The sequence below is a fragment of the Acipenser ruthenus genome, chromosome 25, assembly GCF_902713425.1.
Source record: "Acipenser ruthenus chromosome 25, fAciRut3.2 maternal haplotype, whole genome shotgun sequence".
Lineage (NCBI taxonomy): Eukaryota > Metazoa > Chordata > Actinopteri > Acipenseriformes > Acipenseridae > Acipenser > Acipenser ruthenus.
This window is the reverse complement of record NC_081213.1, coordinates 16,758,173-16,777,692: the sequence shown is the minus strand read 5'-3', so window position 1 is coordinate 16,777,692 and position 19,520 is coordinate 16,758,173. Positions and strand designations below refer to the sequence as shown.

The 19,520-nt window shown below is 42.5% G+C and overlaps 1 protein-coding gene across 2 annotated transcripts in view; it reads left to right on the top strand.

Annotated features, from left to right (window-relative positions):
* Window positions 1-19,520, top strand: part of LOC117414069 (laminin subunit beta-1) — an 88,549-nt gene that overhangs the window by 41,663 nt on the left and 27,366 nt on the right. For both annotated transcript variants that reach the window (XM_058999477.1, XM_058999478.1), the window contains exons 4-13: window positions 9,083-9,215; window positions 10,103-10,176; window positions 11,006-11,194; window positions 11,292-11,355; window positions 13,979-14,181; window positions 14,891-15,011; window positions 15,296-15,484; window positions 16,435-16,614; window positions 17,628-17,740; window positions 18,872-18,951. In XM_058999477.1, the coding sequence (XP_058855460.1) occupies window positions 9,083-9,215; window positions 10,103-10,176; window positions 11,006-11,194; window positions 11,292-11,355; window positions 13,979-14,181; window positions 14,891-15,011; window positions 15,296-15,484; window positions 16,435-16,614; window positions 17,628-17,740; window positions 18,872-18,951 (1,346 nt within the window). The remainder of the gene's footprint in view (window positions 1-9,082; window positions 9,216-10,102; window positions 10,177-11,005; window positions 11,195-11,291; window positions 11,356-13,978; window positions 14,182-14,890; window positions 15,012-15,295; window positions 15,485-16,434; window positions 16,615-17,627; window positions 17,741-18,871; window positions 18,952-19,520) is intronic.

Sequence of the window (19,520 nt, the reverse complement as noted above, 5' to 3'; positions counted from 1 at the left end):
AGTGGAAGGGTTGAAGAGCATAGACAGCTGCGCTCTACCAGGTAAACTAAAACTCTGGTGCTTTCAGTTTGGTCTACTGCCAAGGTTGCTGTGGCCACTGACTGTGTACGAGGTTTCTTTGACAACAGTAGAGAAGCTGGAAGCTTTAATCAGTTCATACATCAGGAAATGGTTGGGAGTTCCACGCTGCCTCAGCAGAGTGGGACTTTATGGTAAAGGAATACTGCAGCTACCAGTCTCTGCTCTAACCGAGGAGTTTAAGTGCGCCAAGGTCAGACTGGAAATGACTTTAGTAGAGTCACGCGATAAATGCGTAAGGGAGGCAGCACCTGTGTTGAAAACTGGAAGAAAGTGGGCGGCAAAGAAAGCTGTGGAAGATGCAAAGGCTGCCCTTCGAATTGGTGATATCATGGGGCAAGTTCAGCATGGAAGAGGGGGTCTTGGTTTCAGTTCAACTCCTCCTACATGGCACAAGGCGGCCCCAGCTCAAAGGAGGAAGCTGGTAGTCAACGAGGTGCAAAAGCAGGAGGAGAGGATGAGGTGTATAAAGGCCATTTCCCAGGCCAAGCAGGGAGAATGGATGAGATGGGAGAGTGTGGAACAACGCAAGATTGGCTGGAAAGACCTATGGTCAATGGAACAGAGCAGGATCAGTTTCCTCATCAGGTCAACATATGATGTTCTCCCATCACCACAGAACCTAAACCTCTGGGTAGGAGAGGATCCCTCATGTCCTTTGTGTTCATCACCTGCAACATTAAGGCACATTTTGACAGGATGTAAGGTGGCTCTTAGCCAAGGACGGTTTACTTGGCGCCATGACCAGGTGCTGCGATGTTTGGCCTTAGCATTGGAAGACAAGCGTAACATGACCAATAAGTTGTCACCTGTTCCATCAAAACATTACACACAAAAGACAACATTCCTCCGCCCAGGAGAGCAACCACCAAGAAAAGGTGTTAAAACCAATTCTCACCCAGGACAACTGGAAGCTGCTAGAGACTGGAAAATGCTGGCAGATCATGGTCAACGGCTTATTTTTCCACCTGAGATTGCCACCACTAACCTTCGACCAGATATTGTCTTGTGGTCTGGATCAGCACGCCTTGTTCACCTGGTAGAGTTAACAGTGCCATGGGAGGATGCTGTAGATGAGGCGTATGAGAGGAAGAAACTGCGGTATGCTCAACTAGCCACTGAAGCGGAACAGCGAGGATGGAGAGTTCGGGTTTACCCAGTGGAAGTGGGTTGTCGAGGATTTGTGGCACACTCTACAACCCGGTTTCTCAGAGACGTCGGATTCAGTGGCCAAGAGTTGCGTCGCACAGTGAAGAACTTATCTGAAACAGCAGAGAGGAGCAGCAACTGGCTGTGGTTGAGACGGAAAGATTCTGGCTGGGGACAGGTAAGTAAGCTGGGCTGAGTTGAGTGGGGGACGGAGGGGGGTGATGCTGGGACGCCAGAATCACCGTCGAGCCCTCTTGAGGTGTCGTGGGCTAGTCGACGAAACACTGAGGATGGAAGGTGCCCACTTGAAAACCCCAGAGATGTACCCTACTTAGCTCAATCCAGACGGTTGTCATGCTGATGCGCTGGGGAGGCCGCACTTTGGTTGATCCCCGGAGCCAGCATCGCAGCCGTTGTGTGTGCTGATGCGCCAGGGAGGCAAAATAAGCTGATCCCTGGAGCCAGCATTACACTTCAGCCATTAACACCAGACAGAAGGATATCTACATCATCATATGGAAGGAAACGTAAATGGATGGAGACACATATGGATCACATTAGTTTACTGTAAAGCTACGTCTTAGTTGGTGCTTATCTTGGCGAGAGCCGAGTTCAAATCAGCATGAAGTTTTAACATCTACTCTCGTGTAATGGAAATCATGAAGATCTGGATACGTCCAGTGACTGCTGTGAATAGTGCAGCTGGCAACAAGGGAAAGACCTTGTGACAGCCTGGAGAGACAGCTGACAGGAGGAAAGAGACCCCATTGGGGCTGGTAAGGGTTAGCTACCCTTGTCGGCAGTATCCAGCTCTGTGTTTACAGGATGCTGGAGACACCCGCCCAAGGCTTCTAAGAAATTAAAGAGAAAAATACCCCTAGAGTCTGCGAGAGCGGGGGCGGAAGATGACTCAACGTTGGACAACACGGTTAACGACTTAGGAACGGAAACGGATATGAGTATGGAGAGTACTTCACAAAAGACTAGTTCAAGATCTGCAGTTAATAAAGACATGGAACTCCAGGTTTGTGTCTGCGGCTGGAGCAAGGCGACAACGGTCAGGGGTTTGAAGATTCATCAAGGGAGAATGAAATGCTTGAGGGAGAAGGGACAAGGGCCTCGCATTGATCAGTACTTCTTACGAAGTCAGTCAAGTCAGTCGAATGAAATCCAGCGACAGGAAGCAAACCACAGTTCGCAGGATATCAGCACCCCTGTCATAGATGTGAGGAGGACTTGCATGGACACAGTTAGTGATGAACCTAATGATCCTTGTGAACCCGGTCAGACAAACCAGCATAAGAGAGAAAAGAACCTCAACGGGCACAAGCCTGGAGTTAAATGGCCAAGAGCTTGTGAGAAAACTGCATGGGACACAGTAAACACAGATCTCTGCGTTGCATTGGAAAGATTAAGTGGAACAGTTGAAAAGAAGCTGGATAAATTTGGGGACATCATCTACGCATATGGAAGTGAGAGGTTTGGAGTTGAAAATAGGAAGGAAAAAGTACAAACTATTCCTGGAAAGTCTAGACGGCAGCAAGAGATTGAACGCTTAGTTAGAGAAAGGAGACAGCTGAGGAACCAATGGAGAAGAGCAGAACAAAGTCAGAAGGAGGGACTCAATCTCTTACAAAGGGTCATAAAAGATAAGCTTGCAACATTGCGCAGAGCTGAGCGCCTACGGAAACGCTACAAAAAGAAGGAGCGTGCGAGAGCTAACTTTTATAAAGAGCCATTCAAATTTGTAAAGAAGTTATTCACCAGTGAGAAGAATGGCACACTAAAAGCATCTAAGGTTGAGCTGGAGAGATATTTGGAGGAAACACATACAGATTCAAAAAGGCAGGAGCCTATGTCAATTCCGTCAGACATCCCACCTATCAATCCACCAGAATACCAAATGGAGGACTGTGCACCTAAGTGGAAAGAAATAGAGCAAGCTGTGAAAAAAGCAAGGGCTTCATCATCTCCAGGGCCTAATGGAGTTCCGTACAGAGTGTACAAGAGTGCTTCAGGAGTTCTACGAATTCTGTGGAAATTGATGAAAGTGGCATGGGAAAAACAGGTTGTACCAAGAGCATGGCGCCGAGCAGGTGGAGTCTTTATACCTAAAGAAAAAGATTCTACAAGCATCAGTCAGTTTCGTCCCATTTCCCTATTAAACGTAGAAGGCAAGATTTTCTTCAGCATTATTGCTCAGAGATTGTCAGCTTACCTATTAAAGAACTGCTTCATTGACACTTCAATACAAAAAGCGGGCATTCCAGGTTTCCCAGGTTGCTTAGAACACATCAATGTGATCTGGCAACAAATTCAATCAGCTAAAAAGGAGAGGAAGGAGCTCCATGTGACATTCCTGGATTTGGCTAATGCATATGGTTCAGTGCCACATGAACTACTTTGGGCAGCATTTGATTTTTTCAGTGTACCGATGACAATAACAAATTTAGTGAAAGCCTATTTTGGAGATTTGCAATTCAGTTTTTCAACTTCAGAATTCAGCACTACATGGCAATGCCTAGAGGTTGGAATAATGGCAGGATGCACCATTTCTCCACTGGCTTTTACCATGGCAATGGAAGTAATCATTAGGGCATCAAAATGGGTAGTAGGAGGAGAGCGCTTGGCTTCTGGAATGCGACTACCACCAATTCGAGCATACATGGATGACATGACAACCATGACTACAACAGTAGCCTGCACTAATCGATTATTGGGCAAATTAACCAATAACATTGAATGGGCACGAATGCAATTCAAGCCCACTAAATCAAGGAGCATCTCTATAATTAAAGGCAAAGTAGTAGATAAAACATTCTTCATTAATGGTGAGGCAATACCAACAGTGTCTGAGAAGCCAGTGAAGAGTCTTGGGAGATGGTACGACGGGGATCTAAAGGACACAGTTCGTGTGGGAGAAGTTAGACAACAAGCAGTGGAAGGGTTGAAGAGCATAGACAGCTGCGCTCTACCAGGTAAACTAAAACTCTGGTGCTTTCAGTTTGGTCTACTGCCAAGGTTGCTGTGGCCACTGACTGTGTACGAGGTTTCTTTGACAACAGTAGAGAAGCTGGAAGCTTTAATCAGTTCATACATCAGGAAATGGTTGGGAGTTCCACGCTGCCTCAGCAGAGTGGGACTTTATGGTAAAGGAATACTGCAGCTACCAGTCTCTGCTCTAACCGAGGAGTTTAAGTGCGCCAAGGTCAGACTGGAAATGACTTTAGTAGAGTCACGCGATAAATGCGTAAGGGAGGCAGCACCTGTGTTGAAAACTGGAAGAAAGTGGGCGGCAAAGAAAGCTGTGGAAGATGCAAAGGCTGCCCTTCGAATTGGTGATATCATGGGGCAAGTTCAGCATGGAAGAGGGGGTCTTGGTTTCAGTTCAACTCCTCCTACATGGCACAAGGCGGCCCCAGCTCAAAGGAGGAAGCTGGTAGTCAACGAGGTGCAAAAGCAGGAGGAGAGGATGAGGTGTATAAAGGCCATTTCCCAGGCCAAGCAGGGAGAATGGATGAGATGGGAGAGTGTGGAACAACGCAAGATTGGCTGGAAAGACCTATGGTCAATGGAACAGAGCAGGATCAGTTTCCTCATCAGGTCAACATATGATGTTCTCCCATCACCACAGAACCTAAACCTCTGGGTAGGAGAGGATCCCTCATGTCCTTTGTGTTCATCACCTGCAACATTAAGGCACATTTTGACAGGATGTAAGGTGGCTCTTAGCCAAGGACGGTTTACTTGGCGCCATGACCAGGTGCTGCGATGTTTGGCCTTAGCATTGGAAGACAAGCGTAACATGACCAATAAGTTGTCACCTGTTCCATCAAAACATTACACACAAAAGACAACATTCCTCCGCCCAGGAGAGCAACCACCAAGAAAAGGTGTTAAAACCAATTCTCACCCAGGACAACTGGAAGCTGCTAGAGACTGGAAAATGCTGGCAGATCATGGTCAACGGCTTATTTTTCCACCTGAGATTGCCACCACTAACCTTCGACCAGATATTGTCTTGTGGTCTGGATCAGCACGCCTTGTTCACCTGGTAGAGTTAACAGTGCCATGGGAGGATGCTGTAGATGAGGCGTATGAGAGGAAGAAACTGCGGTATGCTCAACTAGCCACTGAAGCGGAACAGCGAGGATGGAGAGTTCGGGTTTACCCAGTGGAAGTGGGTTGTCGAGGATTTGTGGCACACTCTACAACCCGGTTTCTCAGAGACGTCGGATTCAGTGGCCAAGAGTTGCGTCGCACAGTGAAGAACTTATCTGAAACAGCAGAGAGGAGCAGCAACTGGCTGTGGTTGAGACGGAAAGATTCTGGCTGGGGACAGGTAAGTAAGCTGGGCTGAGTTGAGTGGGGGACGGAGGGGGGTGATGCTGGGACGCCAGAATCACCGTCGAGCCCTCTTGAGGTGTCGTGGGCTAGTCGACGAAACACTGAGGATGGAAGGTGCCCACTTGAAAACCCCAGAGATGTACCCTACTTAGCTCAATCCAGACGGTTGTCATGCTGATGCGCTGGGGAGGCCGCACTTTGGTTGATCCCCGGAGCCAGCATCGCAGCCGTTGTGTGTGCTGATGCGCCAGGGAGGCAAAATAAGCTGATCCCTGGAGCCAGCATTACACTTCAGCCATTAACACCAGACAGAAGGATATCTACATCATCATATGGAAGGAAACGTAAATGGATGGAGACACATATGGATCACATTAGTTTACTGTAAAGCTACGTCTTAGTTGGTGCTTATCTTGGCGAGAGCCGAGTTCAAATCAGCATGAAGTTTTAACATCTACTCTCGTGTAATGGAAATCATAATCTATGATCCTGATTTCCTGCATTAGGCATTTCCATAACATTAAAGCATTTTTTATTTTTATTTACCATAATGCTGAACACTTGACAAAACTTGTTAGGTTTTCTAAATGTCCTAATGTTTTGTCTTGGCTTGTTCCTAAGACATTCTAAATGTATAATCTGAGATGACTTGTGTTCAAAAGAGAACTTTTGTTTAACATTTTTGTAATTGTAAAGCCTGCTTTGGCTCGAAAGCTGTTAGACTGTACTGGATCTAACCTGGTGACTCAGAAACCTGCATGGAATGCTGTAAGCTGCCATGTGATTTTTACCAGTGATTTAACATGATCCAGGGATGGAATAAAGACTGCTATTGCAGGGCAGTTTGAGCCACTCCAGGCTTAACTAGGAGTTTAAATAAGTAAACCACAGAGAGGAAAACCCTCATTAAAGGGATCGGTTATCTTTGTGTTCCAATCAATACTGTACAAACCCAGATTGTTGTCAGTTTTACAGTTTTACATTTGAATAGACATTTTGGTTTGAACCATTCCTGCTGCTTCTTTTTAGAGTATTTTACAGCACTGTCAACCACCCACTGTATGTGTTGTTAACCCCCAAATAAGTGGTTGATGCAACCCAGGGGGTGGGGTTCCCCAGTTTCCATATGCTCTAAACAACAGGTGAATATTGACAGAGAATGTAAAGTTTAGAGAGAATCAATATATGATCCTTTAATCAGAAAAAGGATCATATTGAGGCAAGCATCTGTTTTATTTATTGATTGGATTATTAAATCAGGTCCTTCAATACATTTCAATACATTTCCGACTTTTCATCTACAGTATACTTTTGTATCTTAAGTTTTTTAATGCAACAGAAGCCGATAAAAGCACATTATTTTGTGTTCTTTCTTTTTTACTGCACTGTTTTCCAGCCTCTTGCAATACATAAGTGGTCACACTCCCTAGTTTCTGAAAAGCAAGTGTTGTGTACTTATTCTGAGGGACAATTGTTCCACGAGATTAAAAATATAAAAAGACAACATGATTCATTTTCCATTCCTGTAGTTGTCATGGGTGTTTGGCACAGTGAGGTTAAAATTAAACCAAAATATCTTAGCAATTTGGGAATAGATATAAAACATTCATTTACTGGTGTTGCTGTGATTTCCTTTAATTTCTTGGTTACAAGAAATCTTGACTCATAAGAGAGGAGACACAGTGATCATAAGAGGAACAGGCTGCTGAGTCATGAATAGTAAGTGCATAGTCAGTGCATTGCAGCGTTCCCAAGGGAGTTGACAAAGTTAACCCTAACCAATACTTTAAGCACAGGCCAGAAACCAGGACCAGAGGACACAGTAGGAAACTAAGTGGAGCTAGACAGGACAGAGGGAAGGATACACTTTTTCATACAGATTGTTGACTGTATGGAATGGGTTACCAAACCATGTTATTGATGCTGAATCATTGGGATCACTGAAAACCAGACAAAGTGTTGAGATTAATTAGATACTAAGCAAGCATTGATGTGCAGAATGACCTCCTCGTGTGTTCGTATAAGAGCCATGCATTCCAACCAGGTTAAGAGGAGCCGCTGATAACGGCACCTTACACCCCTTGGTCACAGAGAGATCAATCTTTCACTGTTTGTCTGTTAGTTAAAATACCACACCCTTCCTGGATTTAATGCCCATTCACCAAAGATACCCATAACACAGATCAGTGTAAGCTGATTGGTGGAGGCCCCAGACAATAAGCACTATTCAACACTACCACCATGGGACATAGGGACACACTTTGAATCAGTAGCGGCTGGTGAATTCTGAGACATGTGGGGCGTTAATATAAAAACTAAAAACATATATATTAAGAAGGACCTGTTTCGGCAGAGTATCTTTTTCCAAAGCTACGTGCATACAGAAACTACAAACTGAGGAAAAAAGTCACAAAAAAAACAAAACAGGGTAACATTTCTGTCTTTCACACCAACACGCACATTACAATTAACATTATACGATCAGGATTTTTAATACAGCAGAATGTGTAACTGTCAAGTCTGTACGAGCATCCTCTTATATATTAAATCAAACTGTGCTCACCTACTCAAGGCTGTTTTACCCGTGAAACACTGCACTTGGGCAACAGAAAACACACCCCATATAGCACTGAACACATATGGGCATTGCCATTCTACACAGAGCCCAGGAATCACTGCTGTGGTCCTTACTGCGCATGCTCATGCTCATTTGCGGTGGTAGCAGTAGGAAATGTAATAAATTACCGTAATGATTTCCGTAATGATGTTGCTAGTGGCCAGTGACAAAATAGCAAATTTATTATTGAATTCAAACTGGCGGTGCCACAACACCCCTTATACACCAGCCACGCCTGCTTAGAATACTGTGTTCAGCACAACACCCCTTATACACCAGCCACGCCTGCTTAGAATACTGTGTTCAGCACAACACCCCTTATACACCAGCCACGCCTTCTTAGAATACTGTGTTCAGCACAACACCCCTTATACACCAGCCACGCCTGCTTAGAATACTGTGTTCAGCACAACACCCCTTATACACCAGCCACGCCTTCTTAGAATACTGTGTTCAGCACAACACCCCTTATACACCAGCCACGCCTGCTTAGAATACTGTGTTCAGCACAACACCCCTTATACACCAGCCACACCTGCTTAGAATACTGTGTTCAGGTTTGGTCTCCACACTACAAAAAGAACACTGGACCTCAGGAGAGAGTTCAGAGAAGAGCAACTAGACTAGGCCCAGGGCTACAAGGTATGAGTTTTGAGTATAGGCTGAGTTAGAAGACAATGTATTAAAATTAAAGTCAACCCCAGTCACTATTTCAAACTTAGCACAGAGATGAGGACCAGAGAACATAGGAGGCCCCTTGAATCATTTGTAATGTTTCTTATGTGTTTATCTCTGTATGTTAGTTCAAATTCAGTCAACCAAAGGCCATTCTTTTTAGCCTTTCTCATTAGGAACTTTTTTTACTAAATGAGAGTTGACTCTTTCCTGTAGGAATCAAAAAACTGTTTCCAGTGTGACTCCCGTGAGCCCTACGACTATTGGAACAGGAACAGCCACCGAGTGGAGAACGTGATCTACCTGAAAGACCAGGACCAGAAGAGCACCTGGTGGCAGTCAGCTAACGGTGAGGGGCCCGCCCACCCTTTTTGTTTCTTTTTTCTTTTTCTGTTTGTCTTTCACTTTTCATACATAAAGGGAAAACAAAGAGAAAGCAAATATTAGCTTCCTGTCACACTTCCAAAGGCGCAGCCAGGAGGAGATCTGAGGGATTGAAAGCCCACCCCAATATTATTAAAGTCCAAGTTCTCAAAAAGTATTTTTATTTTTTAGTTACTACTGTTATAACATTATAGTGTTATAGCAGCTTAATGCATTGAAGAAAGCTGTTCTGGTACTATTTTTTATTTTTATTTTGGCCAAGGTAAATGGCTTCATTTTTCATTTGTCGGAAAAAGGCCCACAATTGTTTTGAAAAAGACCCTCTCCCCAGTAGCAATGCCCCAGACTGCTCTCCTCCAAATGTGTCCCAACCCTTCCTTTAAACAGCCTCCTTCTACAGGATGGTTATTCATTGTGACATGCTTTATCTGCTGATATCAACAACCACTAGGTCCTTTTAATGGACTCCATTGTTAGATCTTTCTATTATCATATGGGAAATATTGCAAAGTTAGGCCCAATGCTCCCCTTTTACTGCAATGGCATCCTACAGCACATTCAGTATTGTATCTGTTCATTGCTGCTCGCCTACCTGTAAGTTTGAATCAAACCAGGATTCTTCCAGGCATCCTAATTAGAGGTCTAAATTGTGATACCTCAAATATCCAAGATCCATTGCATTAGCTGTTAGTGTGGAATAGAACCAGGTTATACTTCTTGAGTGTTCTTGCTGCTGAGCCAACAAGAATCATGACATAGTGAGCCTGGCTGTTATTCTGAGCAGTGCATTCCAGTGGCGTGGGGGCACCCATTCCTAGTATGCAACTGGACATGTTTGTGCTTGTCCTGCAGGGGAGGAGAAAGTCAGCATTCAACTGGACCTGGAGGCAGAGTTTCATTTCACTCACCTCATCATGAAGTTTAAGGTACTGTGTCATCGTTTTCACACATGGGTTTAATACCGTAGCAAGTACTCTACCTATACCAATCAGAGAGCGAGTTCACCTATCACATCAAATCCTACACCCAAGTTAGTTTAGATACTCAATGAATTAGTTTGGTTTAAAAAATAATAATGAATCCCGATGAAGTACAGTGCAGTAAAAGCAGTTTATGGTTTCGTCTTCAGTGTATGCTGAACCATGGTTATGTTGTTACAAGGTCAATGACTTATTAAGAAGGGCAGGGTTTGAATTTGCTGGAAAAAATACCAATTAAAGATTAAAAAATTGAAAAGTGCAAATCATTATGTCAGCTAACCCTGCACCTACATGCAATACAGTACCCACAGACCATAGTGATGCCGGAAACCAGTGAGGTAACAACTTACATCTTCCTCTATGTGTACTCCTGTGCAGATCTAATGTTTAATGTTCTGTCCAATACAGTAGTCGGTGTGTAAGCAATTTTTTTTTTTATTATTACACTGCAAGTTCTGGACTATCTCCCTATTAAAGGCGACGAAGAAGGATTGCTCACTGATTGGTCGATACGTGTATACCAAATTAGTAAACAAATACTATGTGTGAAACAGTATATGTGTGTAAAAGAATATTATAGTACTTTTTATGTCTTTTTTAAAAAATGTACACAGTCATATCAGGAACACCTCATTAAGTTCAGGATATCATTTTTCTGCTATCGTTTAGCCATGCATGTCACCCGTGTGTTTGTCGGCCTTTGTACACTATCAGTCCTCTAATAGCAGCCAGCTAGACAGTTTCAGTGTTCCCTCTGTTGTCTGTTTGTGACCAGACCTTCCGCCCTGCTGCCATGCTGATTGAGAGGTCAGCTGATTTCGGACGCTCCTGGAAGCCGTACCGCTACTTCTCCTACAACTGCAGCAAGATGTTCCCCAGCGTGCCGGTGCGGGCGCTGCACCTCATCGACGACGTGGTGTGCGAGGAGCGCTACTCCGACATTGAGCCCTCCACGGAGGGGGAGGTCAGTGAGCCTCCTGAGCTGCTCTTCCTTGCTTTGGGATAACCGTGACTGACATGGATTCCTTCTGAAAGGTGTGTCTATCTTTGTTTCTGTGCAGGTTATATACAAAGTTCTGGACCCTGCCATTGATGTGAAAGATCCGTATAGTTTGGAGATCCAAGGTAAGTGCATAGAAAACGCAGAATGTTATGTTACAGACCATGCTTTCATGGGGGGCAGTGAGCTATTATTAATAATCCCTTCACAAGTACAGCAGGGGTGTCAAACTCAGTTCCTGGAGGGCCGTAGTGTCTTCTGGCTTTTGTTCCACCCGAGCTCTCAATTACTTAATTGGTCTAATGATTTCATTAATTGGACAAATTGAACACTTCTCTCCAGGTCTCAACGTATTTTACAGGTAGTGTACCTTGAATCAAGTGCATTTTTGAAATTATCAACTGTAAAATACCTTTAAAACAAATAATTTGATCAATTAAGTTAACTGAGCGCTGAAAACCAGAAGACCCTGTGGCCCTTGAGGACTGGAGTTTGACACACCTGGTATACATCAAGACTGTTTATTTGAAATTATGTTTTTTCTGCTAAAGCAAGTTTAAAATCTTTCTTCCCGGTTGCTATGCAACCAAGTTCAGACAGGTTCTGTGTTCTTATTTGCTGATTAATGAACAATACACAGCTTAATTTCCACTTCCTCAGCCTCTATACATCATTGTTAATGCCTTAAGAAATGAACCATGTGTGTTATTACTCCACAGTCACCTAACATATGCAAGCTGCCTGCCTCGGTCCTTGAACTACTCCACATACAATAACACAGTTCATAAATATTAACTGAGAAAAGGACATAACTGGAGTTCTGTTTTAAGAGTTCCATATTAATTGGAATATGTGATGGCATACCATCATTTTGATGGTATACCAATTAGGCTCACAGAGTTCAAGGCAGGCTTCGAGGAGGGATGAAACCCCATCTGCTTTCTGATCAAGAAGAGTACATAGAAATCTACACAACGAAAGAATGTGGTAAAACAACATTAACAAATAATATGTCATGGTAAACCTGAACTTGATTTAGAAATATTAAAAGAAGTTTAATACATTCAATGCAAACCATACACACCAGAAGTGACACAGAGGTGAATCTCTATACAGTGTTAAAAATTGCTATTGACAAAACTATGGTACATATTCGTCAACATGATGTGGAAATTATGTGTCTTCTCTGACAGTATTTCAACACATATGGCAATAAATCATATATACCAGACTTATCCAGTTCCTTCAAAATGGCCTCCCATATATTGTCTTTCAATTCTGTATCTTTATAATTGATGACCTTTGTCATAAAGCTGTGGGTATTTTTTCGACAGCAAGTGTTATTTTGGATACTTCTTCACCCTGCTGGACCACGTGCATTGAAGATGTTCTCTGATTGCTCAATGCCCTAGTTGATGCGCTTCAAATCTCAAAAATAGGATTCAATCCTATTTATTTCGCGTCGCTCCAGTGCTGCTCCAGTGCCACACTGGTGCTGCTCCTGCAGCCTTAAGCCTAGAGTAAAATTATTAATTTGTTCAAAAGGAGAAAAAACATCTTTGTTTGCCATTGAATTTATTAAGCTTCTTTTCGTATTTCTAAACTTAGCACTACTGAGTGTTGTATAGTTATGACTAAACCTGCGCATCCTCTAAAGTTTACAACAGGAAAAGCAGAGTATAAACAGGACTGAAGCTTCAGGTGTGTGCAAATCTGGCGACTCAAGACTTTAAAGTTCAGGCAGGCCAGAAAACAAGTAGAAGAAACACAGTTTTAAACAAAGGTGTGGCCGAATATACAGGCGAGACTTGTTCCTAGCCTCCTATTTTATACAGCACTCCCACATGACCTGCTCTCAGCCTTGGTGTCAGGAGTACTTCCTATCCCCACAGGTGCCCCTGTTCTCCCTTTTATGTGTGTGTCAGTCCTAATGAGTCTCAGTCAGCACCAGGCAACTAGTCACTTGTACTGATTGGCACACGAGGCAGATCTGCCACAGGTGGGTGTTGATATGTAGTTACATGCTATTTATTTAGCCAATACGTTTGCCTGGAAAGGACTGGGCTGATCTTTATGAAACCTCCAGCACCTGCCAGTATGTATTGAATATAGACAAACAAGTATGTCAGTATATAACATACATCCCCCGCCATATGTCAACAGTATGCACAGAATAGTATAGAAAAAGAGTGGCCAGGTTTCATGTCAGCAAAAGTGGTTCTCCAGACATATGCAATAATGTAAGTGAAGTGTGGCGTACAGATGGCATGGACGGATGTACGGACAGACAGATACCAACCTATATTTCTAAAATATGATATTCTTAATAACTTAAGCCAAATCATTTTAATATCAAGTTTCATGACAATTGTATTAGCGGTTCTCTATATATATGCAGGGATAATAAGGAACTTTCCCCCGCATCCTCTAGGAAAATACTCCTCTAACTTCACTCAGGAGTGGCCAAAGTTGGCTCTTCCAGTGCTGGTCTTTGTTACAACCCTGTTCTGAACTGTTTTTGGAAGCAATTAAACCTCCATCCAGACCCTAACGTAGTTCATTATTTCATTTTACCTGTTAAACCTAGCATAGTGGATAATGAAACTCACCATTTTTACATGTTATATATACAGGCCTCATTTACACTGCAGGACCACCACTTTGACTCCTGTCTACCCCACATTGGATGAGTTATACAATGAGTGTGTGTCGTGACTCTTTCCTTCCCCCCTGCTCCCCTGTTTTCAGAACTGCTTCGGATCACCAACCTGCGGATACACTTTACCAAACTGCACACGCTGGGGGACAACCTGCTGGACGGCAGGAGGGAGGTGCTGCAGAAGTATTACTACTCCATCTATGAGCTGGTGGTGCGAGGCAGCTGCTTCTGCTATGGGCATGCCTCTGAGTGCACACCCATCCCAGGGATCAGTGGAGGAGTGGAGGGAATGGTAAGGGAACTTACAAAATCCAACTAATAAAGCTATCCAACCAGATATAAAGTACTCCGCTACTTTATTTTGGGGCTTGTGTGTAGACTAAAGTTGTTTCTTTTAGACTTGTAATTGGTGATTTTCTTTTTAGACTACCGAAGATTTGCCATAAATAGCTTTGAAAATCTAGCACGTATTCTTTCCAACAAAACAACGTAGTTGCATGTACTAAACCTTTGCTTAAGAGCCACTTGGTATGGGTATGACATATTACAGTTATCTTAAATAAAACATTCTTCTTGTTGTTTAGATGCATGTATGTTTATTTTCTAAGAAATACTTAAGTAAGATATATTGTTGCAGGGGGACAGGTTCATGGTTACACTGGTGTGCCAGCTGTACTTAGAAAACACTTTGGGGCTCTATTGGCCACAGGGGTGATTTTAAGAAGTCACCAAACAGAAATAATTTTATATCATAGTGAAGCTAAACAAGAAGAATGCATTAGGAGGCAGTTTTTTGGTGAGTGTATATCAAGCCACATTGTTGATGCTAGATCATTTGTAGTCCGAAAAAAAAACAGCTAGACAATGTTCTGGATTAGTCAGCTGCTAGGAACCAAATTAATGGCCTCATCTTGTTTGTACGTTTCTTATGTTTCTTATATTTCTTAGCTGTCTCTGGAAAAAAAAAATGTGCCAGTGAGAATTCCACTTCTGTTTTACAGATCCACGGCAGGTGTGTCTGCAAACACAACACAGAGGGGTTAAACTGTGAGAAGTGCAGGCCTTTCTATAACAACCAGCCCTGGAGACCCGCAGAGGCAGACAACCCACACTCCTGCAGAGGTGAGCGGGATCCAGCTCTGCCCCCTGCGCTGTGGGAGCTACAGTATTGCGTCTTTTGAGGACGTGCCCTTGCTTGCAAGTGAAAGTGAATTCTAAATAGCAAACAAGCAAATTGAAAGCTGGTACCATACTGGGGTAAAGAGAGCTCTCGGTTTGCCTGCTTTCCTTCCAGGTAGTCTGTGGCTACCATGTTCTCACTCTTTCTCTTCCTATACTAAGTGCCAGAGAGAAGACCGTTTTATAGCTATGAGATAGGGCTTCATTGTTTAGTTTTTTCCCCTCAGAATGCATGTGCAATGGCCATTCAAACCGCTGTCACTTCGACATGGCGGTATACCTGGCGACCGGGAACGCAAGCGGGGGCGTCTGTGACGACTGCCTGCACAACACAATGGGCCGCAGCTGTGAGATGTGCAAACCTTTCTACTACCAGGACCCCACCCGTGATATCAGAGACCCGTCCGTCTGTGTGGGTGAGTGGGGGCTGACTGGGAAAGGGCTTTTCATGCCAACAGGTAAAGAAAGCCAGACACGTCTCCTCACATTTGGAAAGATTCACTTTTATCTCTTTTGGGGGTAACACCTTGATTAGGTGCATATATCTTGTTATCATTCAAAATAAACTTTCATGCTAAGGTGTTAAAAAAGAGGGAAAAAATGTTTTGTAAGGACCACCTGCTTCCAACTTATAATTTAAACCTGTGAGGGCTGAGAATACTACAGGAGCAGCGATAAGGGGCACGGCAAAGCTGGTAACTTGCCTGGGACCTCATCGTCAGAAGCTGGAAGTAATTCCTCTACGCAGCGGAAGAGCAATAAAAATATATATATATTTATATATATATACATTCTTTCCCCCAAGCAGAAAAATACATAATCTTAAAACACAGTTAATTGTTAATCTCAATTATTTTGTTGCCAAAAGTCATTTCTTGTAATTCCCTCTTGGAGGTTAATTATATCATTAAGAAAGTGATTGTACTAATTGTCTCAAAACATTTTCCTGAGCATACAGTAACAGCACCCAAAGCCATAGTGTTATTAGAGAACAATAGCACACTGGCATCACAATGTTGCTTCCCAAATCTGACCGAGAGCAACAAGAAACACTTTGCGATAGCAAAGCAAAAGAAATTTGCAAACCTATTCTAAACAAATCTAAACTAAGACAAACAAACTGACTGCATGTTTTACCTTTTTACCCCAGAACAGTTAAGAACAGTTTGCATTAATATCAAAGTTTATTTTATTCCTGATTAGACTTGTTAAACAATTGTAGGGATATACCTTAGTAGAGAGAGAGAGAGTGCTTCATCAGTTTATTTGTTTCAGAATTTCAATTTTGTTCTACAGTGCTCCCATTCTTTTGTCTGGCTGTGCCCTCTGTGTTTCCCATTTAAAGTGTGTCTCTCTGTCCTGCCAGCCTGTGACTGTGACCCGGTGGGTTCTCTGGAGGGGGGTGTGTGTGACAGCCACACAGACCTGGACCTGGGCATGATCGCCGGGCAGTGCCGCTGCAAAGTGAACGTCAAGGGCACCCGCTGTGACTACTGCAAGGAGGGCTTCTACGGGCTGAGCAGGAACGACCCGGTGGGCTGTCAGCGTGAGTACTATAACACTGCTGTAAGAAGAGAATGTGCACATATGAATTTGAGTTTGCAGATTAAAAAAAAACAAATCATTATTGTAATTGATTGATTTAGTGTACAGTACAACTGTGTACTTTAAAGATGAATAAAATGAGCTCTTGAATGTACATAAACTTGTCATAATTCAATTGATCTAAATAGATCATTATTGGCATAAACTAATGAGACTAAGAGTTAAATGTTTGATAATTAGAACCTTGAGCTTGGCAAAATGTTACATGGTATAGAATATAGAGAAATGGAAAGCAAATTACAAGCCTCTTAACTCTTCCCAATGAATTAGCTACTGTATCTGGTTTATGGAAACAGAAACAATGGAGAAAAATAGCCTGACAATCCTCTAATATACTGTAAGAACATAGCAACACAAGAGCATTCCCTACCGAGAGGAGGCCATTCAGCCCAGCTAAGCCCCGGCCATTTCCCAGCAGCTGATTGATTTCAGAACATGTCAAATTGGGTCTTAAAGTATCCCAGTGATTCTGCCTCAGCAACATGACCAGGTAACCCATTCCATACACTCACCATTCTGCATGAAGAAGTGTCTCCTTCCCTCTGTCCAAAGTCTATGTTCACTGTAAGAAACCTAAACCAGGTGCACAGAGTTCCAGGAACATCAACAACACTGGGGTTATTCCTTGCTGGATTAAGCCACAGATGAATTTTTTTCAGAGCATTGCATCAACCATTTACCCATGATTATCGAGGGTTTTTCCCTACAAGTAAGAGATAATGCAATCAAGATGGATTATTTATTTTGGCATAGCCTGTTGGGGTATACTATAGTTTGATCAAACCAAACCCTATTCTATTCTATCATATTCTATTCCATTCTATTCTATTCTATTCTATCATATTCTATTCCATTCTATTCTATTCTATTCTATCATATTCTATTCCATTCTATTCTATTCTATTCTATCATATTCTATTCCATTCTATTCTATTCTATTCTATTTGTCCACAGCCTGCAATTGTGACCCTCGTGGGATTATAATGGGGGGCTCCCCCTGCGATCAGGTCAGCGGGGACTGTTCTTGCAAGAGATACGTCACGGGGCGCTACTGTAACCAGTGCCTGGTAAGTCTGAGTTACAAACAGGCAGTTCTCAGTTTGCATGCGATTTCCAAGTTTACAAACCTTGCGTGTGCTTGTTATTAACCTGTACTGACAGGGCTGCAGAGTTTTTGTAACTCAGTATAATGTATGCTTAAAGAGTAAGTAGCTTTAAACATCATTTAAAATGTTTTTTTTTTTTTTTACGTTTCCCTAATATTTGACGTTTTCAGTGATTCTGAGTGGGTCTGGGGTCTGTTGCTTCAATATTTAGTTGCGATTGTTTTCTAAATCTGCTTTGAGCTTGCTGTGAGATTCATACGTGCCAGCAATGAGCATCCTTCCCAATTACATTCAAATCATGTGACAATATGAGAGACAGTAGTTGCTGCTGGAGTTGAAAGGTCATATTCTTGCATGGCTTGAAAGGCTGTTCAGATTCTTTAAACCTGCTCAAAGCAAGCTCAAGCCTTGTACAGTAAAGGCTGATTTATATGATGAGAATTCTGTTTAGGAGCAACAGAACGTAGAACACATCATAAAATAGTAAGGAAAATGTAATAAACAAAAAATAACTATAAAGTGACACCTCAAGCTACGTTTTAATTTGCTGAGAAACTATTCACTATGTAGTGAGATGGTATGACCTTATCTGGATATATCACTTTGTTGGACAGGAACCCATATCGGACCACAAGAAGCTGAAATTTAAACCATGGTTGTGGGGCTTTAGTAAATGTTTAAAGTAGGACAAAAAGAGACAAAGTGAGACTATAATATAAACTCTGAGCTCAAGCCACAAAGTTCTATATTTGGTATTACTGAATGTATTTTGTTAAAAAAAAAGAGTACTTTTTTAGGTAGAAAAATGGAAAGCAAACCAAAAGATAAATCAACATCACTGAGCAAGAATGCAGTTTCTTTAAACAAAGACCCTGCTGTGTAATTATGGATTAACATACCTCCAGATACAATGTGGAGTCTGTGCCACATCGTATCAAGGCTGTAATCAGGACAAACAGTGTCCCAACCTGATATTAGGTACATATCCTAATAGTGGCCAGGCAGTGCATGTCATAGTCATCCCACAATAGGAAGAGTAGGAATGCCGTGCTGTAACAGCAGTTCCTAATGTAGCTTTATTCGATCCTACAGGCTGAATACTGGGGCCTCAGCACTGATATTGCAGGCTGCCGGGCCTGTGGCTGTGACTTTGGTGGAGCCTACAACAACAGGTAGGTCTTGATTCTAAGATTAAATCTACATTTTTACTGCCTGGGATTTTTTGTTAAAACACAACAAGGGCTAGTAATACATTTATCAAACTAATTAATGATATATTTGTCTTTTTTTTAATATATACTTTTTGCCAGTATATTACAATTTTGTATTTAAATAAAATACAAAAATTTGGTGTTCTTTTTTAAGGAGCATTTGCAAGTTATGCCCTTCAAAATGCATTCCTAGGTTTAGGATTTAAAACTGTTGCTGCACTTCCATTGTGAGACTGTATAGAGTGGGGCGCTAATGAAAAGCCACAGGTAGAAAGTGCAGTGTGTACCATGACTCTGTATTGCTTTACTGAGCTGGAGACGCTGTGCTGGGAGGTAGTAATATATAATAATTGTAATGTTCAAAAGTATTACATGAACGTGAAGACAGAACTTGCTCGAAACTGAGGTAAACTGAGATTTTGTTAAACCTACATAAATATTCACTTAAAGGGAAGTTTCAAAATTCTTAGGCTTTTTCAAAGGAAATATGTTTCACTTCCTCAGTGGGGTGTGGGGACAATGGCCAAGGA